Below are 25675 nucleotides of genomic sequence, written 5' to 3' on the forward strand. Positions count from 1 at the left end.
CAATTTATTAAATCCGCCGTACATATTCATAATCAGGGAAAACCTAAAAAATGTTATTGTCCTCCCACGGCAGCTGCGAACGACACAAATAGCACCATGTTTACGTTTAGTATTCCTTGTACATTACATTTGTACGGTATTTAGTCCATTAGTGTTATCCTGCCGTTGTGCTTTAATACCGGTATACAGTGGCGGCGATTAGAGGGGCAGTTGCCCCCACTATGGCCTTTTAATGCTAAGCCCTGTAAATTATCATTGGCTCCCAATCGCCCCTACTGCCGGTATATTATTAATCCACGCGAGAACTACGCTCAGCATCTTCCGAGACAGTCTTGCCTCAACCGGCTAGCTGTTCATGTCACATACAGTGAGAAAATCAGCAGTTTTGCAGCTGAACTATATTCTGTGTGCACGTTTGGGTCTATATATGCGAATAATTGCTGCAAACTTAACCTGTCGCAGGGTGACGCCATCACATTAAAATTTGGCAGTTAACAGCTCCATTACTCAAAATCATATTTAACATGATAAAACATTGTAAATAAACTTTAGACGCACAGCTGTACTGTTTAGAGGAAAAAAATGTCATAAAAACAAGCAGACTGCGCCTAGCAGAAATATATCCCATAGACATATTACTCCCCCCCCCCTCCCCAACGAATTTACAGATAAGGAAAGCAGTTTACTAATACACTAGCGCCACAGTGGGAATTTACTTGGAAGACCTACATTATTTCACAATCGATGTTCATGTCATCTGGTGGCAGGTTACAAACCCAAGGTCCCACTGCATTCTTCATCAAAATAATATCATAACTTTTACTGGACCTACAAAAGTATTACTAGATTCCACTGAAAGAAAATACGTAATGGTTATTTTTTCTATTGAGAAAAGCGTGAGGATATAATTTTGAGGTTTACTAATGTTCATGGTGAAGAACTGATTTCTACAATTGTACATGGTATTGACAAGAACTATAGAGAAGGATATTAACTTCATATCAGAGAGGAGGCATCTTTCCTCATTTGTATTAATCACAAGGAAAATTCTCAGTAAACCTTGATGTGCAAATTTCAGATTATAATCATAGTTGTTCCCGATAATGGGGTCACGTTCACAAATTTGTATGGGAGAGGCCAGCCCCTGCTTCAACTGGAATTTAGTAATAATAAAAGAGGGGAAGTGCTAATGTTTACCAGTAATATAGAATTTATTTTGACAACACTTCCATGTGCAATTAATCATAGAGTGAATTCCAAGTCTATTTCATTTGTTCTGTTATTAACTATGAGCACAATAATAGAATATATCTTTGACTTTGCATACTGAATCCAATAATTTCAAGTGAAACTATCTCTTTTTTGTGTTGCATTTTAAATATACTTCAGCACACACACCTAAGAATAGGAACCATGTTTAATCTCAGCCTGTCAAGAAACGATTTTATTTATTTCCTTGGAATACATGTGCAATAACTTATATTTAGAAGTTTTTCCCCTTAAGTTGTAAGAATTACCTCCATTCTTTATTGCCTTAACCCTGTGTTAGGTGCATGGGGTACAGGTGTCACCCATGACCCATCAATATTCATTGTGAGATTGCATCACTGTGAACTATACTGCGCATGGGTGCTCTTGTGTAGCTGAACATTCATTCTTTGTTCTAAGCCCAGCTGTGTTGTTCTGTTGGACTTCTAAGTCACGTAATTTAAAAAAGTTAATGTCAATCTCATGCTTGGGGAACTAAATACATAACAAGAAAAATATCAAAACGAGAAAGACGGAGCACACAGCAGATTCAGATGTTATGTGTTAGTGGATTAGTGAGGACACATAGGTTTGTGTTAGTGACGAAAGTGAACATGGAAAAGACCACGTGACTGAAAGTTAACATGACACTGCTTCAGTTCTTACGTATTTTGGCACGTGGGGGGAAACTGTTCCCAAGCATCCGCCTGACATTAACTTTATAATATTATGTCATTTAGAAAGTGCAGCAGAAAATTACAGCTGACCTTAGAAGAAATAACGTTCAGCATTCATGTGTATTTAATTCACAATGTATTTCATACCTTAAATATAGCTAAAGGTTTGGGGGACACGCACTTATGCACATTACAAAAAAAAATAGCATCCTAACACAGGGTTACACTGTATACATTCATATTTGATGACTATTATTCTATTATCACACTCCTTTAAGTTGGAATTTTGATCTTGCAGCAAATCTCATGGTTATGTAAAGAATTCCATATATTACCATTTTGTAGGTAAGATCAATGCAAATAATATTGTTATAACTGTAGAGTAGATAATTAACTAGACAATAGGATTTTGGTTTCAATACATTAAAATTAACATGTTAATTTTTTATGTACAAGAAGTTTGTGGAAGCAAAGATGGAAGCTGTCAAAAGAAATCCATTGACAACTATATTATTTGCTTCAATTCCAACACCAGACAGTTTATGCTGCTTTACAGTGGATATTCCTCAAAAGGATATGGGGACTAGGATAACTTCTCTGTTTCACCAACAAATAATTAAATGCAGGTAAATAATTAGTAAGATATTTTTTCTATAAAATATGATTTTATTAGTCCAAAGGAACAGTGGCCCCTAAGATGATTTTGAGAATATAACTGCTTTTACTGCAACATTAAATTTGTATGCAAAATTACCAGGTAGAAGAATAAATATTTTTATACAAGAAATAGGATTTTATTAAAATATATTTAATAATATTGCTCTATGATACTGCAAACCTTGCAACATGCATGACATTTAAAAAGGTTAGGATTGTTTACTGTGAAACTTCATAGACTGTTGTTTTCTTTCTGAACATGTGTCTATGTTAGGTTATTCAGGTGATGATATAAAACTCTTTATTTTTGTTTTGTACAGTATTTGTGTTGAATATTTAGTAATTATAGATAAAAGCAGATCAATTGAAATGCCAAACTTATTAATTCCACTACCTGCCTCATCCAGTAGAAAGGTACCACTTTCAACAGCTGATGAATTGACAGGCACTGGAATTTGTATTATCTAAGCAACTGTTGATAATTGATAACTCCAGTTCATATTGCAGAGTACCTGGATAAAGGAAGTGCATTTTTGGCATTCAGTGCTCAAGCTAAACTGAAATATATATATATATATATTAGTACTGTTGCAGCTTCGCACTGCTGTGCATCCTTACCGCTGATATTATGATATGATAAAACACTCGCGTAAGATTATACGTGGATTTATTGATAGAAACATAAATGAACTGTAAATTACATATGAGAATACAGAGCGTCATGAACAACAAACTTATGTAACAGCTGTGTCTCTCTGCTGAATGCTTGACATTGCTCTATTGTTTTTTTTGATCCACTCAACGCCAAGAGATGGCACTGGTTGTTTTTTTACACATTCTTTTAGTGATTGATGAAACAAGTACGTTAACCGCAAGACAAAGTTCAGGTGAAATAATTCTTCAAGCTTTCCTGTCGGTGTGTAATAAAATATATTTTCTCGGGATATCAGCCAGGTGGTTTCTGGATAGGCTTCCAAGCTTTCAAGAGCTAATGCCACTCTCATCTTCAGGGATTGAATCAAAGCTTGGAAGCCTATCCAGAAACCACCTGGCTGATATCCCAAGAAAACCTCTTTGTAAAGTTCAGATGTTTGCCACCTCACCCCTGCACATTCTCGAATTCAAAGATTTGTGGTAATCTTTGTTTAGTAGTAACACTGGGAGAATAAATATTGAAAGACTGAATAACAGTTTCTGTTACGAATATAATTTGGACACAAATTACTTGCAGGTGCCTGATATTCTCCAATAATGACATCCTGGCTGCACCAATTCTCGGAGTTCCATCAAAAATTAATGTATTGATGAGCAGGGATCAACATTCACATGACCGTGTTCAGCTGGAGTTGAAGAAACAAGGAATGAAGGTTGGTTGTTCAGTAAGATTGTGGCTGCAATGTGAACTCCAATTTGAAAAGGAAAGTATGAAAATTCTTGGCTGTGATCTGCCTTACCACAGTCATCAGAAGGGTTGGGCAAGCTGGTAACTGACTGGTGCACCACCCTCTGGAGAATGTCTAAATGGATTAAGTCTAACACGGTAAAGAAAATGAAGTAATTCAAAATTTACAAACAAAAAGAAGGCACCGCTTTTAACCTTTAGTGGACGGTCAGATTCCCACCAGTTGTATACCTCTTAAAAACAAAAATAATTAATACATAGTGGACCTTACTGCAAAAAAATGCCAATTTTGTAGGTGATACTACAGTGAGCTAAAAGCAATTCCCCTTAGAATAGTAATTATGCTACCAGTAAATGGAAAACCACGTTTTAAGTACACTGTATTAACACACAAAATTAAATACACGTGTAACATTAACTAGCTGTTCTCACTTAAAGAAGTTCGCGATTTTTGTTTGCTTTTAGTTTGTTTATTTTTACAAGTTAACAAAATCTTCAATTTCATTTATTGCGTGAAATAAGTTATCACTACCATTTGCTTGAGATTTAACAGGGCATTGCGAAAAATGTATCCTGACTAATCACAACTGAGGGCAGACAAGACTTTCATACATCATTTATTTAATTATTGAAATTTCCAGTACAACAGAAGACATTTTAGCAAGTTTCCTTGCTCCATGTTTTATGTCAAGGCACTCTGAGGGAGAGTTCGTGGAATGGGATGAAACATCTTAACTTTCCATTAATGATCCTATGTAGTAATTTCAGATCTTCAATGTATCTAAGAGTTTCTCGAGTATTAATGTGTGGATTTACAAGCAGATCTCTCTTAGACAGGTGTCTCAGGGCCAGCACTCTATATCGAATGATGGAGAGGAAAAAGCTGAGAACACTCTCGATCTTGGATGTATGAGAAAGGGCAGCCATGTTCCACATAGGTGAACAATATTCTAGAATGGGGGACACAAATGTTTTGAAGTAAATGGAAAGTGCTTTCGGGTTATTGACTTCGGTTAATCTGTACAGTAGGCAATGCCTTTTTTGTGATTGTTGAGATGTGATTTTCGAAAGTGAGTTTTGAATCTATGAGGATACCTAGATCTCAGTGTTGTGCTTCTTTTGTTAGAGGGAGGTTGGTGATTGTATAATTACTAAGGCTCGGAAGTTGAGGAAAAATCCTTTTTTTCCCTAGTGTCCAAAGACGAGGCCCAACATAATATATGTTCATTTTGGGTCATTGTAGACCAGAAAAAGGTGGGTTTTATGCCCTTTTTTAGCCTTTTTTTTAGGCCTTAACGGCTTTTTTTTTTTTGTAACTTCACCTTCTTTCAACTAAGTTTTCACTGCCCACTCTCAATTCGAATCATCATCAGTTCATCACCTCTCAAACATCCTTTCTGTAGTAAAGAAAAAAAATATATATATATATTTGAACCATCCCTGAAACAAGAGGAAAAACATTTTTGGACGACTGAAGCAGGTACAGTACAAGGTCCTTTAACCGTAACTTGTCTGGAAGGTGGCAACTTTCTCTTGTTTTGAAGCTTTCAGCACGGTGTATACGACCAGACAGCATGCACCTACAAAGATCTTAAGTCAGATAAGGAGGTGCCGCCCATATTCATTAAATATGTAATTAAAACTGAAGTTAATAATTAATTTGGATCAAATTTATATGTCCTTTTTTTGACAATATAAGGTCTTTCTATAGGTCTTCAACTTCCGAGCCCTATTAATTACCTTTAAGAATGTTCTGTTTCAATGAAATTGTTATGTAAAAGCATTTAGAAGGGTTTATGGACAGTTTCCATCGCTTACACCATTCTGAGAATCTGTTTCTTATTTTGGAGAAGTTGCCTGTCTGAGATGGGGAAATTAAAGAGGTTCCCGAGATCATCCAGATATAATACAAATATAGAGGACCAAGAATGCTTCCTCGCAGCACACCAGATATAACAGGAAGCCAGTTAGAATGAGTTCCAGGAAGTATAAGGCGTTGTTGTCTGTTTCTTAGTCTTTCACTATTTTAAACGTGTTTCCAGTGATGTTAAATCTGTTAGCTAAAGGAAGCAGTAAATAATGGTGATCCACTGAATCAAAAGTTTTGGACAGATCAAGGTACACAACATACAACTGATTACGATTAGTAATGACGTTTATGGCTTAGTATTGCATACAAGACAGATTGGTAAGGCATGAAGAATTTGGAAGAAAGCCATGTTGTGCTGGGTGAATTTCTGAAGTCTATTTTTCAGAATTTTTTGACAGACAATAGCAAATGTGGATAGGAGATCAATGGGCTGGGGGGGTTCAAGGACAAGAGGTGGGCAATCCCATGTTATTGAGGAGAGGGTGGAAGATATATACTCCCTCTGTCCCATAATTATAGTCCGGTATGCCAAAATGGTGACTTTTTATTTATGTTCTTTTGGATACTTGATTGGCCAATTTGTACTGATCCTTGAGTAATAACGTTGTATGACTCATTCCCGTGTTTAATTTTCTTCTTCTGTATACACCAATGTCACAATTTGCCTATCGGACAATTATTATGGGACAACAAACAAAATTGTACCAGACAATAATTATGGAACAGAGGGAGTACAAGCAAACAGAAAACAGCTTTCTTCGAAGTATCCAAATAAAAGGATATAAAATTCGAATTACATAATGAAGTTTTAATATTGGTTTCAACAGGAATTTCAAGGTGAACAAACTTCTGTTCGATTTAAAAAGAGTCCACTGTATTTCAGGTCTGTCTCTCTTGTTCATTAGTACACATATGAAGGTATGACATACTCGAATTACAAAACAATATGTGCATTGTTACTATTATTCACAAGCGGAGTTTGAAAAACTCCTTTGTTCCTTCTGAGTATTATGATAGATCTTATAAAGTCAGCTGTAACTAATGAATCACCACTATTTTCCAATATATTTAATTTTCACGTGTCATAATGAGAACAAAATAACACTTTAACAATATGTAACAATTAGGGGTCCAGGTGCTCAATTTTCAAAATTTCCAGAAAATTATGGCTAAAAATTTTTGCGTAATTTCCATTTTCTCTTATTTTTCAAAATTAGGGGATGGGCATTTCTGCTATAAAAACTACAAACAAAATATTCAGAATCAAATGTTACATTAGTACTTGATACAAGCTGTCCAAAATGGTTCAGATGTTAACTTGTTTGAAAAGATGTGGCTTTGTACATGAATAATTTGCATTGGCATGAAGAATATCACTGATCTGATCAATATCACCCTGGCTAACCTTAAAAATCCTGAATACAGATAAAATCCATTTTATATCAGGATATCAACAGAGAAAAAAAGAAATTAACAAAAATTTGATTGATCCATAGATTCAGTATTGCATAATAATTTTAATATTAATAGTTACTTAGTGGTATAACATGCTGTATTTATTATATTAAGGGTGTTCGGAAATGAATTGGACAAGCATTATATAATCCACATTTGTTATATTTTACCTGCAATACAAAGATGTACATTACCAGTAATCTCCCCCTGACTGAATGCACTGCTCCTATTTATCGGGAAGTTGCCTGATGGCTGCAGAGAACCACTCTCTTGGAGTAGAGTTGCACCACTCATGGACAGCAGTCTGGAGTTTTTCATTAGATTGAAAGTGTCGACCACGCAATGTGTCCTTAATTTTGTCGAACAGTGCATAATATGAGGGGGCTAAATCCGGTGAATACGTAGGATGTGGGAGCACCGTAAATCCTATTGTTGCCAATGCCTTCTGTGTTTGGCAGCTCGTATGCGGCTTCTACAGTTGCTGTTTAGTTTGGGTAGTGTGAAGCCAGTCTACCAGCAAAATTCTATCTTCATCCCAGAAAACTGTACCCATTTGCTTCTCGGGAGTGAGAGTCAGTCAAGGTTTTTTGGAGCATGGACTTCCAGTGTGTTTCCATTCCATGGATTGCCTTTTTTTGCTCTGGAGTTTCGAAGAGGAACCAAGATTCATCGCCAGTCACCAGTCTTTCGAAAAAACGTTCTCTGTCTTGGTTGTAACGACGCAACAATTCGCTGCATATGTCCACTCACTGTTGTTTCTGCTGATCCGTCAGATCGCGAGGCACCCACTGAGCACTTGCAGCTCCTCATGAATGATTTCATGCAGAGTTGCTCGCCCAAAACCAGTTTCACGTTTCAGTTGTTACACGTTGATCTCCCATAATCAAGTTGGAAACACTTTGGATTGCTGCTGGGGTACACGTTGACCGTGGGCGACCACTGCTGATGCCTTTGTCCACACTTACGTTTCCCCTTTTGAAATTTTGAACCCACTGAAACACTACTCCATGAAGGCACTGACCCACCACAAACGGCCACAAGTCGGCAATAAATTTTGGATGCTGAAACACCCTCTTTAAACAGGAACCACGTAGTCCACCTCTGACCACGAGAATCACCTTCCATTTCGTAGCTTGTCCACGTATTCACTCACACCCATTCACGTTATGAGTCAGCACTTCTCTGGTAGTGGCACTAGCAGACCCATCTTGTGGTGGAATGTAGAACTATGTCTGACCGTAAAGCAAAACAAAGTTCGCTTGACAGATGTTATTTGCAAGAATGCAGTGTTGCCAATCCAATTTATTTCCAAACGACCCAAGTATATGCAAAAAATGTTAAAAATACAAATTTATAGGAATGAGCTTGAAACATTCTCTACTTCAATATATAGAGACCAAAATAGAAAATATACTATCAGTTGAATTGAGACAAAGCTTCATTTAAGGGCACTTGATTTGTATGTGAAATCATTGGTCATAAAAAATTCATGTGTGTAAAACTAATGTAGGGGAGACCGGGGCATAGCGATCCCCTGGGGCAAAGTAATCCCTCAAAGAAAATGCACTTTACGGTGCTTCTTTCAAGCAGAAAAAATGTCAACTGCAGAGCAGCTATCGTGAGTGTCTTGTAGCTGATGAGTGTTGCAGAACGTGGGTAGTGAACAACAAGCTGTGATAAAAAAAAAGTTTTTTTTGGCACGTCTGAACTAAATTAAGCAGTTTACAATATTGTGTATTGTTAATTGCGTTATTGACTGAGTCTGCTGGTTGAAGCTTGTTGTGAGAGGGCAAAATATGAATGCTATTGGTGTGGGTAAAGTGATCCCTGAAAAGGAAGAATGGATAAAGTGCAAAGGATGCAAACAATGGACACACGAAAAATGTGCTGGTGTGGAGGAAGATGATAGTGCTTATACTTGTGACTTTTGTCTTGAAAATTAGGATAAGTACACTTTTAAATTACAAACTTGTATTTTGTTAAAACAAAATTTTCTTTGTTTTTAGTTTTGTCATATGAACCTGTTTCATATTTTCTTCTCTGAATGACACTTGTTTTCTTCAACGTGTTTGTAAGTTACTTACTTTTAATACATTTACTTTTTATTAATAAAATTAATTAATTCTATACTTAAAATCGTATTTGATAATAACATTTTGAAAAGGGATCATTTTGCCCCGAACCCGGGGCAAAGTATTCCTTTTGCATTACCTTACTTTTGGCCAAATTACTTCTTAAATTCACAATGATATAACTTCAAACATATATCAATGTAATAATTGTTGTGGTATCAACTGTGTTAAGTTTCAATGTATTCGTCACCATACAGTGTTCTGTAGGAAGGGTCAAAGCTTAGGGGGATCACGCTGCCTTGGTCTCCCTATTAGATATTCGAGAATATTTATAATTACACAATACAAGAACAGCCATTTCTCACAATGCAAGTCAGAACATACAAATGTTGGAACTTGAATTGGCATTGTTCCGATTGTGAATGCGTAACACTAACAACTCATTCTTTATATGGTAACAATGAAATGGCCTCTGGCTGGTTGCTAATATTTAAACCTACACAGTGCAAATCACGCTACGTAAGCAACACTAAAGACTACCATAATGTTGTGGACGTCTAAAGCCTATAAATACAGTATACTGAATAAAGTACCTAATGAGATTTACATGCCTCCTCTTTTACTAGGTTTGTGCCCAAGTGCCACTTTCAAACAGCATATACGAAGCATGCATAAGGTATACGATGATTGCCAGATTGGCACCTTATTGGAACCAGGTGGACAAATACCTTGTTCACGGGAGAGATTTCCTTACCACAAGTGGGCCTCAAAATGCAGTAAAACTGGATGTTGTCGTAAATGGCAAGTATCTATTAGCAGCTACTTTGAAGCTACTGGGAATGTACTTGTATATTTTTCATTTGGTTTTGTGTCATCGGATTGCTATTTCTTGCAACTCATTACTATGTGACTATTTTATGATTCATAGTGCATAGTTGCAATGTAATAGTTAAATTATAACATTCTTTGAAACAAAATTAAGTTTTGCTATATTGACAGAAAATCATAAGAGTATTATCATCAGTTTAAAGTAATATCAGTTAACCCTTCAAGCCGGGAGTTAAATACCCATCAGCCGCTGCGAGGGGCGGTAATTTTAAATCACCAAAACAGGAATTTTCTCATAATGTCACAAAATTGAACATATCTTAAAAACCATTTGCTCAATTACAATGAAATTTTCAGGACTTGTAAACCAAACTTCACACTACACAAAAATGTATATATAATGACATTTATGCTATAATAACAAAAATAATAATAAAAATAAAAACTTACATGTTGCGCTTACAAAGTACTCCTTCTGTCTTGTGTTCTTGTTAGTTTAGAAGTCCAATGTTGTGTGGTACAGTTTAAAACATGCTTCGAAACACAGTCCGACTTCACAATCTGAACACCAATAAATACTTTTGAACTATACCCATAAGCATAAATATTCCCAGAACAAGATATATTTCTTCCATGGTAACTGGTTGGCATTTGCTAATTCATGAATGTGGTTTCAATGTGCATGGTTGAATATAAGTGTCGGCATATAAGTTAGTTTCTCTGGCAATGAGTTCTACAACTTCTTTGTCAAATAATAACAAAAAAGCATCAAGGACATTATTGACTGCCTTTTGGGGACTGCACAATCCACAAAACGCAAGTTTATTTGCTTTGAAAGAGTCGTGAACTTCTTTCTAGTTCTAGGTTACATTCGATGACGCAACAGGTGAGGATGTAAAGCCATCTAATTCGCTTTCACTATCACTGACACTATCTACTTCCTGTTCTGCATAGTTTACTTCACTTTCACTTGTAGATAGAAATGAATAAATTGAACCTTCAGTCACTTTCTTCGATGCCCTTTACCCGCTCGTGCTCTCAGCCTTTTTTTTTACATAATAAAGTGATGCAATCTCACATAATTTCATGTAATTGTAAGGAAAACCAAAATATGGCAGCCCATTGAAGTCTACTCTTGAGTTACATGCATTTTCGTTCATGTGGGAAAACAACAGATGGCAGAATATGCATCATTTCGTCACTACTACACGGGACGTATACGTGTACGTTGAACCGGCCTGAGGGGTTAAACCTGAAGTTCTCAACTTTTTTGGATCCGAGCACACTGTTTCAGCATATAGAATATTGCCAACACATCCATACAGTACATTGCTTTTTCTAAAATTTAAGTTCTTTCAAGCTGGTTTATTTATGTGAGTTGCTCAGAAAATAATGCCCCCACAATTTTTTTCTCGGAAACCATTTATTCAAAATGTATGAAAATCATTCACAGTATAACTGAATGTTTCCTTTACATAAGTTATTTTTCTACATAATCTCCATCAGTGTCTACGGCATTACGCCAGCACGAAACAAGCGTATGAATTCCTTCCCTGGATCATCTCGTGTCCTGTTCACGTAGCTACGTTCCCACTGCACGATTCATGTCCAAACGTTGTCCCACGGAGGGCATCTATCAGTGGCACACACAGAGCATATAAAAATCTGATGTTGCCATCTCCTGGGTTTGGAGGCTTGTGCTGGGTTGTGAGACTTCAAGGAAAACACCTTGCACATACCTTCGAAGACTCCAAAAGGTCAATAATTGCCATTGCACTACCATTACTGACGGAAAGTTCTACGGCCAATTGCAGACTTGTGATGCGCCGATCTGCACGAATAATGTTACTGGTGTGCTGCAACATGTCTGGGCTAGTGTGACTGTGGCAGGATGCCCAGACCGTGGTCGATCATGCAGCTCCATTTCTTCATTTCCTGAAGCCTTAACTCTCTGCACGCAGCATCCAACAGTGGTCCTATCGACCATACAATTTCCACGCACAGTGCACAATCATTTGTGAATATTTTCCACACTTTCCTTTTCCTTTTCAATTTCAAAAAGCAAAACGTAAGTTATTAATATATTTATATCAATTTCAGTTCATTGGTTGTAACATATGTCACTCACAGACACCATTTTCACAGACCACTACTGCAGCGCTATCTATCTGTCGGACGACCATGTACTTACACACATGTAGGCATTAAAGTCCAATGTTTCTTCCCTTCGAGTCTTACACTGCTATCTTCATTCTGGTATGAGAAAAAATTGCCGGGCATAACTTTCTGAGCAACCCACGTAATTCATTTGTACATGTTCATGACTTCCCATTTTAATAAAATATTTTTTCTGCGGCCGAAAACTGCTTGGTTAAACAAGATAACATGAATATTAAGAGTTCTTTCTTTTCCTTTGTGTTTCCATGTCCAGTAATAACTCTGTAACCAATTGTACTTGCAGAAGGTGAGGTAAGTGTGGTTGTGTGGCCTATAAGCATTCATCTATCAAAGATGAAGCTGGAAGATATTGTTTCAGAACCCAAGTTTATCCAGCAGTTCCTTTCCCAACCTCACAGCACCATCCCTCAACTCTTCCTGGATAACTACCGAACCTGTGTACTTCCAAGGTATGTAAGTAGTTTATGGTGTTTCATAGTTCTTTCTTCCTGGATATCCAAAATACCTCTCCTTTCTCTTCATTTACTGGCAGCTTGTGTATAATTTATTAAAGAAAGAATATAGGAGATAAATACATAACTGTAACAAAAATGTACCATGAAGTGTTAGTAGGAAATGGGATGGAAACAATACAATGTAATACTAAGCATATTGATGGAAGAAATTGTCTCAGGCCACCATTTTAGTTTAGTTCTAGGAAGGTTTCCAAGGGTGAGAGGTAATTCCACTACCCCATCATAGACTCAAGTACATATATAAGTTCTATACATGTACTTAGGGATTATATTTCTCAAAGATTTTATTGCATGTTCTGTATTAGCTTGTTAGGGCAAAAAGAAAACTTAGTTACATTAACTTATATGGACATATGTATGGGTAAAAATTACATTTTGTTTTATGCCTGAAGCCACCCTTCTCAGACTATCGGGACCTGGAATCAATTGTGTAACTTTGTTAGTTCCGATCTCAGAGACATAGAAACATTGCCTGGGTGAATTGTCCCCCCCCCCCTACACACACACACACACACTCAAACTTTTCAGTTTGATATTTCAACATGGTATTCTTTTCTCATTTTTGTCAATTGTATTAAAATGTTCAAACAATAAAATTGGTTTAATCAATAATGGCATTGTTATCTATTTTTTTAAATTATTTTTTTACGCTATTCCTGTTCGCTACTCGCTACTTTTGCGCTACTTCTGTATTTAAAACTTGAAACAACCATATGGCTTTTCAAAAGAAGCCCTAGCATGATAGTTGTACATACTGAAAAACAGATACTGTTATTACCATGATTCCCTTCATGCTATGATTTTTATAGCAGTATTACTTTAGTTACATACACTGCCTGACAAAAAAAGTTAAGCACCCAGAAGGAGTGGTTGGACGTGAATGAAACTACATATGCTGAAAGTCCATGTACCTTTATTGAACTGATTACAATATAGGATGCAAGAGTCAAGCCCGTTGGCAGTTACAGGTGGAATGGTGGCGCCAGGTCAGTAGGGTGTCGCACCCCCTCTGGCCTCAATGCATGCCCTTATGCGGTTCGGAATAGTGTCAAACAGCCTTTGGATCCTCTCCTGAGGCACGTTCGTCCACAGGTGTTGCAGCTGTCCCTCCAGATCCCGCAGGTTGGCACTAGGACGGAGTCCCCGTCCAATGTCATCCCACACATGTTCAATGATGGAGAGGTCCGGGGATCGTGCTGGCCACGGGAGGACCTCAACATGCTCTAGGCAGTCCATAGACACATGGGCTGTGTGTGGGCGTGCATTATCTTGTTGGAACACTGTCCCAGGGTGCTGTGCCATAAGGGGTAGGACGTGTGGACGCAGAATGTCTGTGACGTATCGCTGTGCCGTCAAAGTCTGCCGAAGCAATATTAGAGGTGACCTGAACGCATATCCAATGGCTCCTCACACCATGATGCCAGGGGTCACACCTGTGTGTCTCTCCACAATGTAGGCAGGATGTACCCTCTGCCCTCGATGCCGCCACACCCGCACACGATGGTCATCGGAGGTCATGGAGAAGCGGGACTCATCACTGAACATGATGCGACGCCATTCGTCCTCTGTCCATGCCTCCCGAGCACGGCACCACACCAACCGCAGGTGTCGGTGTTGTGGTGTCAACGGCAACCGGCGCATGGGGCGGTAGGACCCGAATCCAGCGGATGCGAGTCGTCGAGACACTGCGCGGGAACTCACAGGATGTTGTAGAGTGTCCAGTACATGTTCTCGGATGACGGGTGCCGAAGTTGTGGGATCCCGCAATGCTTGGAGCACCATACGACGGTCCTCCCTTGGGGTGGTGTTTTTTGGTCGACCTGAATCTGCACGACGTGCATGGGTGCCCTCATGTACCCATTGATTCCAACATCGGGCCACTGTGACATCTGAATGGCCCACATGCCTGGCAATTGCCCGATATGACCAACCCGCCTCATGCAGTCCCACAATGCGGCCTCTGTCAAATGCTGTCAATTGCTGGATCGGCTGTCTAACGCGTCTGCGAGGCATCGCCGGTGCTTCGTTTTCCTCTCTGAACTTCATGCTGCACTGTCTGACTCACAGCAGGTGACTGGTCCCACCTTATCAGCAACAGGAGGTGACGTCACAAATGCCCTCTGGTGGGCGTTCTACTCATTACAGATCCTTGTACATCTAATCATTTACTCACACATCAATGGTATGCAGGTATACCGAAATGGGGTAATCTTCGACCACTCCTTCTGGGTGCTTCACTTTTTTTGTCAGCCAGTGTATTTTTACTAAAGTGATTGAGTATAAAGTACCTTTGTAAGTGGCATATCAATTCAAAAAACTAGGTCTTAGACATATCCATGTTGTTCTTATTGTCATATCAAAAATATTTGTGACAAACTTCTTTTTAAAATTAATTGGAAGAATATCACATGTATCGAAATAAACTATAACGTGTTGCGCAAAATGGAAATAAGATATATATGTGATATTTATCAATGTAATCTTCTTAACTTAAACAGAATGTTATTTGAGGGATGGCAGATATTTGCTCGAACCTTGAGGATAGCTGGGGGATGCTTCTAATGTTATAAATGAGAAACAGGTGGAGCAATGCTTTACGTAAGTTTTTATGTTGGAAATTCTTCCCCGAAGAGACAGTGAAAATTGTAATTGTCACCTTGTATTCAAAGGGCCCAGGTTCAAAACTGCCGGAGGACAGATGGTGGTTCGCATCAGTCTTGATCAGCTGATCATCTGTGCATAAAGTGGTCTCAAATCAAATACTAGGAAAGATGCCTAATTGGGAGGATGGGATCCTCCTGCTCCTCCATTCCCCACTCTGATCATCATTAATCAATAAACAATGCATCCTCATTGCCATGATTAGAAAAAAGTTACAGAAAAGGGATGCAAACGTAGGAAAAATACATAAATTTGAAAACTGTGTATTTTAACAAAAGAAAATTGTAATTTTTGCAGGAAAGTCGACAACTTTCTTTTACAATACGATAAAATATATTGAGGAAACTAATGTGCAAACTCGAGTGTTCTAAACATATTGTAATTTTAAAATTTGCGAACAAACATTATGATGAAAATAATTGTAATTCCAGAAACATTATCGTTCTTGTAACAATAATTTCTTGCCGGTGTGATCCTATACACCGACAATGATCAATGCTGTTACCGTACTGAACCATTCATTGCTGGCACTATTGTATTTGTCAGATTAGTAGAAAATCGATTGCTCGTTTTTGCACTGTAAGTTGTGTTTTACACAGTAATTATCGATATTTTGCTCTCTGTTATGCCATCGATATCCACAGGATTTGTTCCAGGGGTGGCACAAACGGGGCATTTTTTCCTGGTGGTGTAGCAAATGAGGCATGATTCTCCACAAAATAGTGATGCAGATAAACGAAATGGCTATTAGCCAGAATATATTCATATATGCCAGTTAGTTATCTGGATATTAGAATTATTCAGATGCTAATGAAATAAATTAACGCAGATATTTATAACCGGCGATATAAAGATATTTATAATCTAGATTACCTGTATTTGCATGTATTGGACATTGTCTTTTTGAGTCTCTTGCAAAAGTAAGCAATATTGTCGTTCTGTAGCAAAATTTTCGTTACAACTACAGGAATTTTGTAGCTTCGCTACAGCTACAACTACAATTTAAAAAATGTAGTGCTGCTAAAGCTACCACTACAAATTTTGTAGCTAGCTACAGTTACGACGCTACAAGTAGCTCGCCACTTACGACCACTGGTTTTCATGTTATAAGCAAACATAGTAAGGGTTGCGTAAGTTTTGAAATACACTGTATTATTAGTGTTGATCATTGTTATGCTTTTGTTTAAATGATAGAAGGATCTAAAAGTGAAGGTTAAAGATATTCTGTAATGACATTAAAGTCATGATTATGTGTGAAAATTGTTCACTCATTTTATTCTGGTGCAGGCACTGGTAATGAATGAAATCTGTGAGTGATTTCCTTTTATGTGTATTTGACCTTTTACACCTTTCTATATTTTCATAGCATGAAGGAAGCAGAAATAATTTCAGTTAGCAGACAGATTCCCCAAACCTGCCCATTCTCTTCCTACAAGGAACTGAAAAGACATTGGAAGAACAGTGTAAGTTCACATTATAAGTTTCTTTAGTGTTAATTATATTACAGATGAATCTCAATATGTTTTTCACAGGTCTGTGTCTGAGTAGCTTCCAATGTGTAAAATGTAAAAAAAAAAAAAAATAGGAACATAAAATAGGATTTCTACTGTATGCATGCACTACATTGCTTTCACTATGTCAAAACTTTGATATTCACTTAGACATATATATATTAAGTTTAGCATGTGGGGAATTTTCTTTAAGGGAGGGGTTATGACTAAAGTGGGGGATCATACCTTACTTTTTGTCATCAGTCCTATACAGGATGTTTCCATGACCTTGATTTGAACTGGCAGGGCGGATGGAGTCTGACCCAAGTAACAACATCATTAAAAAGTTATAAGCCAAAACTAGTTTGGGCTGCCTATGATAGTGAAATTAGACAACTGAAAGATGTGGCTTGTAGATTTAGTACAGACATTATTACAGTGTATCGTAATACTACAATGAAAACATTACGGTAGCTGTTCAAAATGGCAGCCCTAGCGTCAATGCAGGCACGACGGTGTCGCAAGAAGCTCTGTCGCATCTGCTCTAACATCCCTGGAATCGTTCCCCTGATCTGACTTCACTAGATTTTTTATTGTGGGGTCATGTCAAAAGTGTTGTCTACGAGACACTGGTAGAGAATGAAGAGGACTTGCTGGCAAGAATCCTTTCTGCCTGTGATATCATCGGAACGACTCCAGGATGTTCGAGCAGATGTCACAACTTCTTGCAACGCTTGCATTGATGCTGGGGGCTGCCATTTTGAACAACTACTGTAAAATTTTCATCATAGTGTTATGATATACTGTATTAAATCTACAAGTGGCATCTTTCAATTGTCTTATTCCACTGTCATTGGAAGCCCAAACTAGTTTTGGCTTATAACTTTTTAATTATGTTTTTCCAGACCAGGATTCCTTGTCTCATATTGGTACTTGTGTCAGTCTCCATCCGCCCTGCCAGTTTGATACAAGGTCACGGATACACCCTGAATATTGACATCTTTTCCTGTATTTGACATTCTTATTTTTAGGAATTCCAGCCCAAAGTGTGGGGGAATAAAACCTGCCACCAACACTACTGTATCTAGTAGTTTGTAGTATGTAACGACGCAGTTTGGCATTTTAACCAGAAGACAAAGAGGCTATTTTTAAACTGTAGAGACTTTGTTGAAAATGTTATTTTGTAAATGTTTAAATGTTCAGCAATACATACTAGTGATGTTTTTTCCACATATCAAATCACAGAAAGTGAATTTAGTATATTATATTAATGCTTCAAGTCAGTAAAGCACCACAAAACTAAACTGCTTTCATATTTACGTATTAGACTATCAAAATAAAAATATAGTATGTACGTACTTTGCTTTATTACACTTTTCCATCAGTAGTGAGAGAAAAGTGTAACAAAACAAACAAAATAGCAATGTTCTTAGAAATAGTTTTAAAATTGCATTTTTAAAAATCTAATCTCATTCATTTATACATTGTTTGTTGCAGCGCATGCTTATAGTGTGTAAACGGCATAATTAGAATTATGATTCAGGAACAGACAGTTGCTCAACTTTTGCCATTCTTGTTATTAGTTTTGCATGTGTGATAACTATTATCTTATAGTTTTCGGTTAAATTATTATTTAGTTGGTTAAGTTTTATAGCGGTGTATCATTTCAATTTTTTTCAGATGAAGGAGGTTGGGGAATATTTAAAGGTATATTTAGGTATTTAGAATGGAGCTTTACACCAAATATTTCCAAGGCCCCCCCCCAAGATATTTCATATTTAATTAAAAAGATTCTCACTTAATCCACACCTAATGCATGTTACATGTCATTCAATTTTTTGCTATAAAATGACGTGTCTCTCTTCCTTTGTAGTATGGCTACAGGCTAGCAGAGTGTCCTGAAGATGTAATCTATTACACAGTCGGATTTCAGCCTTTCATGGACACCTTCTTCACGTACCCACACTTCTGCCTCCAGCCCCATCAGCTGATGCTGTTGCAAAGAGTGGACCACGTGTCAGTGTTGAAAATGTTCCTGAGCGACCTCAACAGAAAGTTCCCGGATATCTGCGGACAACCGTTTGGGGTGAATTCACAGTGGGGATATGCTCTGTCCAAACTCTACCAAAGCAACGAGGTAAAATTTAAAGATTATTTTACTTCAGAAATATATTTACTTCAGTGCATACAGTTGCATCATTACGGACAGTGCACTGATTGGTATGGACTTCTTTCTTATTTGTAGGCAATTTTTGTTGTCTTCCTTAGATTGTCTTGTGCAACGATACATCAGTAAATTTGTAGATAATTTTAGAACTAGTCTGCAACTTATTATTCTTATGAACATAACATAAATTCATGCACATATAGTTTCTAAAGAAAAACCATATCTAAATCAGATGAATTTTTTATCGACGTTGGGTTCATCAGTGCAAAAATCAACGTCGAAGTTCATTTTAGGTGCACGTTTTATGTTCATTCATGCTAATCAGGATTAGACCTACAAGTTCATGAACCACTGTGCAATGTACTTACACTGAGGATTACCAGGTACTCAGTTATTGGTCAATATTTCATATTCCCCCATCCCCATTAAACAACATTCTTTCCAATTTTTATTACCCACACCAAAGGTCTTTCCAAGGTTCGCCTGTAATAAGATGCCTTAAAAAGCCAAGTTGCATTAAACAATCACTACCAGTTTGAATACTGGCTTATACCATGTGCATGCACTACAGTACAGCAAGACCAGCAGTGCTGGCCCACAGCATTACGGTTACAAAATTACTTCTCTAACTTTTAGTTGTTCATAGGTCTGCAATGTTCGTCCTTTTCCGATATGGGACCATCCACACCCTCTCGTGGCATGTTGACAAAACATCTGCCCTTCTACACATCACCATGGCCTGCTTGTAGTCAGTGCCAGCAAGAATTCCGAGACCTTGAATCAGCCAATGGGAGACTGTATTATGTGCCATCCACACCCTCTCGTGGCATGTTGACAAAACATCTGCCCTTCTACACATCACCATGGCCTGCTTGTAGTCAGTGCCAGCAAGAATTCCGAGACCTTGAATCAGCCAATGGGAGACTGTATTATGTGGCAGGAAACTTTGTATTCCAATCGGTAAGGGATGAAAGATAGTTGGGTGCCATCGGTGAACTTCAGTGATGTCCTCAGTGTTGTGAACTGCACAATTAAGGCTCGGCTGGACCTTTGGCACCTGAATGGGCGAATTTTTTTTAAAAAAATCTTCTCCATTTGAAAAACTGCTGTGATGTTCCAAAATATGAAAAATTACATCAACTTAGAATTGCTTCTAGAGCACTGACGTGAATTTTCGTGTAGTTTGCTTTCACTGTTGTCTAGATATTATCAATAGTTTAATAGACTTATGTAATCACAAAACTATTGATAATATCTAGACAACAGTGAAAGCAAACTACACAAAAATTCACGTCAATGCTCTAGAAGCAATTCTAAGCTGATGTAATTTTTCATATTTTGGAACATCACAGCAGTTTTTCAAATGGAGAGGATTTTTTTTTAAAAAAAATCACCTATTCGGGTGCCAAAGGTCCAGCCGAGCCTTAAGTGTCCACGCCAGCGTTGTAGCATATCAACCTAGCAAGTTACAATTTTAATATTTTGAAACAAACCATCAAGTTTTAAAGAACACGAGAAACACAAAACTATGATTGCTGATATGTGTATGATATACCGGGTGGTCCATTTATAATGATAGTATGGAATATCGCATGCAGAATGCATCCAATCAAAAAATTGCACAGAATAAAAGTTTGATACTATTGAGGGGGTAAGTCAATGCTGCAAATATTTCGTCACCACCACCCACCCCTAGGGGGGGGGGGGGTAAATTTGAAATTTCAAATGAAACACCCCCATTCGTTTTACACATTTGGATTCCGTGTTGAAAAAGAATTTTTTGTTTGAAAAATTTTGTAAAAAAATTACAAACTTTGAACATTTATAAACATTTGGTAGTTTCAGATTAATTTTGTTCCCTTTATGTAATAACGGTTTTGGTTTCCGTTGAGAACATTGCATAAACTAATTTTACTCAAAAAATGTGTGCAAAGAATTCGGCAAAAGAAAATTGTTTCCAATTTATGTTTTTGTGTAACAATAAATAATATTAATTTGTTCTAAGTCTTTGGTTTCAAGGAACAATTTCATATGAACAACACTACTCACTACTTCATTCAGGCTCGAGCCATGGTGGACACAAAGTTTCCTGGTCGATGGATAGGACGTGGAGGACCCGTTTCTTGGCCAGCTCGTTCACCCGATCTCACGTAGCCTGATTTCTGCCTTTGGGGACTACTTAAAGAAAAGTGCTACCACGAAGTTCCAACAATGCCAGAAAACATGAGGCAACGAATTATTGATTCTTGTGCCTCTATCACTCCTGAAATTTTGGGACGAACAGTGTGGAGCTTCAGACACAGTGTTTTGAAATGCATTGAAGAGAACGGTCATCATTTTGAACATTTGCTCCCTTAAACATTTATTTGTGTACCTCAAATGATAACTAATTTGTAATAACATACTTAATTTTGTTGTTCATATGAAATTGTTCCTTGAAACCAAAGACTTGGAACAAATTAATATTATTTATTGTTACACAAAAACATAAATTGCAAACAAATTTCTTTTGCCGAATTCTTTGCACACATTTTTTGAATAAAATTCGTTTATGCAATGTTCTCAATGGAAACCAAAACCGTTATTACATAAAGGGAACAAAATGAATCTGAATTTACCAAATGTTTATAAATGTTCGAAGTTTGCAATTTTTTTACAAAATTTTTCAAACAAAAAAATTATTATTTTTCATCACGGAATCCAAATATGTAAAACGAATGGGGGTGTTCCATTTGAAATTTCAAATTTACCCCCCCCCTCCCTAAGGGGTGGGTGGCGGCGACGAAATTTTTGCGGCATTGACTTACCCACTCAATTGTATCAAACTGTTATTCTGTGCAATTTTTCGATTGGATGCATTTTGCATGCGATATTCCATACTATCATTATAAATGGACCACCCGGTATTATATGTGAATATGAACGTTTCAGAGCATTCGGTCTATTAAGACATCACATCCATACGCACACCTGCCAAATAGAGTTGGTAACACTCGCTGGCCATGGTTACGTTTTATCCAAGCACTTTCCAAAGTTAAAAGTTTCTTGGGCATGTGAACTTCTATTTGTTTTATTTCTTTTTGCGAGAAGTTTGAGTGGTTGTGTGGAAACAGAAAGCTTCAAAAACTTTAATACTATTTTCTATGAAAGGAACTACTTGGTGCCAAAGTGGATTACAATATGTGAAAACTGTTCCAATCATCTGCGTTCGTCTGGGGCATTAAATACGTTTGACAACAGACCAAATGAGGTTCAAATAAATGAACAACTGCGCAAGGACATTCACCTTTCCCTTTCAAATATTCGGAGATTGAAGACAGTCTTGAAGTACCAGGGTCGTTAAGGACACAGTATCAGGTAGTGTGTTCATATTTCAGTATAACGTACCATGTAGAAGCAATGCATTCTTGGTTTTCTTAATTTTTTGGGATCTGCTTCCCCAACCAAAAATGTCACCGCACGCCACTGGTTTATACCATGCTGGTAATAGTACCATAGTACTATAATAGTAACAATTTAATTAACCATATAAAAACATTTACAGTAAGTTGTGAAGTGAAACACTTGCAAGTACCAACTCTCCCCCCTCCCCCTTTTATACATTCAAGAAATTGTTGCATTGTGACTTAATTAACCACAGTAGTTCACTTATTTGAGACATTTTTTTAAAACTTATGAGCCATTTTCATAATAATGTGTTCGAACATGGTGCACTGTTGTTTCTTTCAGAGTTTGACAAGACCAAACCTCAGCTATGAACCTGCGGCACAGCATCTGAAACCAGTGCGGCCAAGCTTCCTGCCCTGCACTTCATTCAGTCTAGAACCACACACACAGATGCCATCCTCACTTCCTCAAAATACAAAGAGCAACAAGGAGTGGGATTTTACCTCCAAAGCATGGAAGGTGACGCATCCGAGTGAAGTGGCAGATGTTCCAAAACAGACAAAAGCATCATCTTTATCCCTCCAACACCCTTCATACGCCGACACTCCACCAAGATTTTTCCCTCGTTCGACGCCAGTTTTGGCCAAGCCAAGTGGTGAAGCAGGACGACCTAAAACCACCATCGTACCTATCTTCAAACGTAAGGTTGTAAACCGACCACCTTCAGTGGCAACTAGTACCGAGACATCTTCGGAATTACAGCCAGTTCCTTCCAGTGAAACCAGCTCACATCAGAAAACAAAGCCTTTTCTGTCAGGAATTATGTTCAACACATTATGCCACAACTCACAGGAGGCAAGTAAGGTTAAAGGAAAGACACAGCAAGGATCGACCAAAAGAAAGAAAGTGACAGAAACAAGTGGCAATGAGGGATCGAAGACATCATCTCAGGTAAGCCATGATGTCTCATGGTTTCATTGATTGAATTAAGTTATCTGATGTTCCTTTTCTGCCACCTTAGACTAATTACCACGATGATGATGATTATTGATGATATGATGAAATTAATGAAGGAACACTCACAAAGAACATCCCATGCCTAGGTTGATATCCGAACCTGGGATTCCTGGCCTCTTGGCATGCTCTGCTATGCACGTGCACCCTTTTTGATCTGATTTAGAGGCTTTCTGATTTATTTTTCAGTAAAAATCTAAGCTTTTCTGCAATGTTTTTCTCTCATTTTGATCACATTCTGTGTCTGAATATCAGCCATGTTAGGTGGCAAGGAAAGGCGGGTGTAGCAATTGGTCAATACCTTGTCAGCTAGTCAAATTGAATCAAGAATACCTATTCAATTGTTCACACTGTGTGTTAATGCTTGTTGAAATAGATATAGTGATTGATTGGTTGAAGTATGTTGATTTACATTGCTTTTCTGACACTTTTGACTAATTGCAAAAATGAGAGTGAGTGGTGATATGATGAAATTGACGAAGGGACTCACAAAGAACACATGCCCAGGCTTGGATATGAACCCAGGACTCTTGGTGTTGTAGCATGTTGTGCTAATCAATCTGCCTCAGAGGTCAGCGAAATAGATAAGGATAAAATACAACGAAACTTTAATACCTTACTCAGAATTAAAACTAGGATGCCTGGTTTTGTAGCATGATACGATAACCATTCCACCACAGGGGATAGGAATTTAAAATCTTAAAATTCCAATGTTTTGTTGCATTGCAACTTTGAATATGGGGAAAAAATATACAATCCAGATACATAAAATCAGGGTTTCATAGTATTTATAAACACAGCTTGTTTTGCAGGAACGAATGTTGAAGAAGCCTCGAAACCGACCGCAAGTGCAACATGAGATGGATGTTGAGGACCTTGCTAGAAAGAAACTGTTGGTGAAGACAAACACAGCCACTCTCGTCGCTTGGTTGAGGGAGAGAGGAGTCTCTTGCAAGGTGAAGGAAAAGAAGCCAGATTTGGTAGAAAAAGTGGAAAAGTTTTTAAATATTACATAATCTATCATTCAAGGTGCATTATAATATACAAGAACTGTCAGTTTTGTTTGTTTTGTTCCCTTTTCTTTTAATATTCTATATATGTAATATAAAGTTACGTTGTAAGACACTGAAGCATGGAATAATATACAAAGAATGTGTAAATGAATATGTATTTGTATAATGCAAAAATTGTTTCCCTGCATTGTAATATCTTCTGATAATCATTTACAAATGAAGAAAACATAATACACAGTTGCTCAAACTGGTGACTTAAGTTTCCAAAATAAAGTGAAATAAATTAAGTCACTTGTTCGTAGGATGTAATTTGAAAGGATAAAGAATCCACATTGTCATATTTGTTCCATGCCAAAATCTGATCAAATGGAGAAATAAAATGTAAGCCCAAGTCTTGACAGCAGAAATTTGAGTTGTATAACTGTGTTATGTCTCACGTTTAATTACTCCATGTACCTTGTAAATGAGTCTGATATAAAAAGTGAAAAATGTTACCTTAAGTAGTTTTAGAAGTGTTCTTGCTTAAGAGGAAGTTAGTAATTTATATATGCAACAAGTGTCAAAGTAACTTGTAATTGATATAAATAAAGTTAACAGACAAGTTATTTCTATGTAGTTAATCCAAACAAAGCCACATTTTAGTGATGAATATTATACATCTAGAGGGGAAAGAAAACTACACTTATTGATTTTTTTCTAATAAGTTGTTGAAAAATTCCAGTTCAACTGGGGATGTCAATCAGCCAAGCCTACCTCTGGTTGCATAAACTTCAGTTACGTCTACAGAAAAATTGCACAGTAAACATGAACTTGGCTTATTCCTTTTTCTCCATGCAGAACATACAACATTAACAAATAGAAATAAAGAGGTCCATTAATAACAGCTTCAATAATACTGTCATTATCTACAAATATATTACTGTAATACTCGGGCCTATGATTACTTGAAGTAGTAGTAATAATAAGGCAACAATAAGATTCATGATATTACCTACAAGAAATTTTGAAGGCTCACTGCCTTCATTCACTAAGGGTACGGCA

General features: G+C 37.4%; 1 protein-coding gene across 4 annotated transcripts; it reads left to right on the top strand.

Moving 5' to 3' along the window:
• The first annotated feature begins 771 nt into the window (after positions 1 to 771).
• Positions 772 to 25157, top strand: LOC145980061 (uncharacterized protein C18orf63-like). Of its 4 annotated transcripts, none has more exons than XM_083113051.1 (9): positions 772 to 866; positions 2385 to 2551; positions 3814 to 3949; positions 10008 to 10182; positions 12671 to 12836; positions 16930 to 17026; positions 18927 to 19190; positions 22950 to 23558; positions 24434 to 25157. In XM_083113051.1, the coding sequence occupies exons 2-9, from the start codon at positions 2400 to 2402 to the stop codon at positions 24635 to 24637; spliced, it is 1803 nt and encodes a 600-aa protein (XP_082969177.1). In that variant the 5' UTR covers positions 772 to 866; positions 2385 to 2399; the 3' UTR covers positions 24638 to 25157. The 4 variants fall into 4 exon arrangements, with proteins under 4 accessions (XP_082969177.1, XP_082969178.1, XP_082969175.1 ...); XM_083113052.1 differs by having other exon boundaries at positions 778 to 836; XM_083113049.1 differs by having other exon boundaries at positions 783 to 962; positions 2382 to 2551.
• The last annotated feature ends 518 nt before the right edge of the window (positions 25158 to 25675 follow it).

This window comes from Lepisma saccharinum, chromosome 27 (genome assembly GCF_977018435.1).
Source record: "Lepisma saccharinum chromosome 27, izLepSacc3.1, whole genome shotgun sequence".
Taxonomy (NCBI): domain Eukaryota; kingdom Metazoa; phylum Arthropoda; class Insecta; order Zygentoma; family Lepismatidae; genus Lepisma; species Lepisma saccharinum.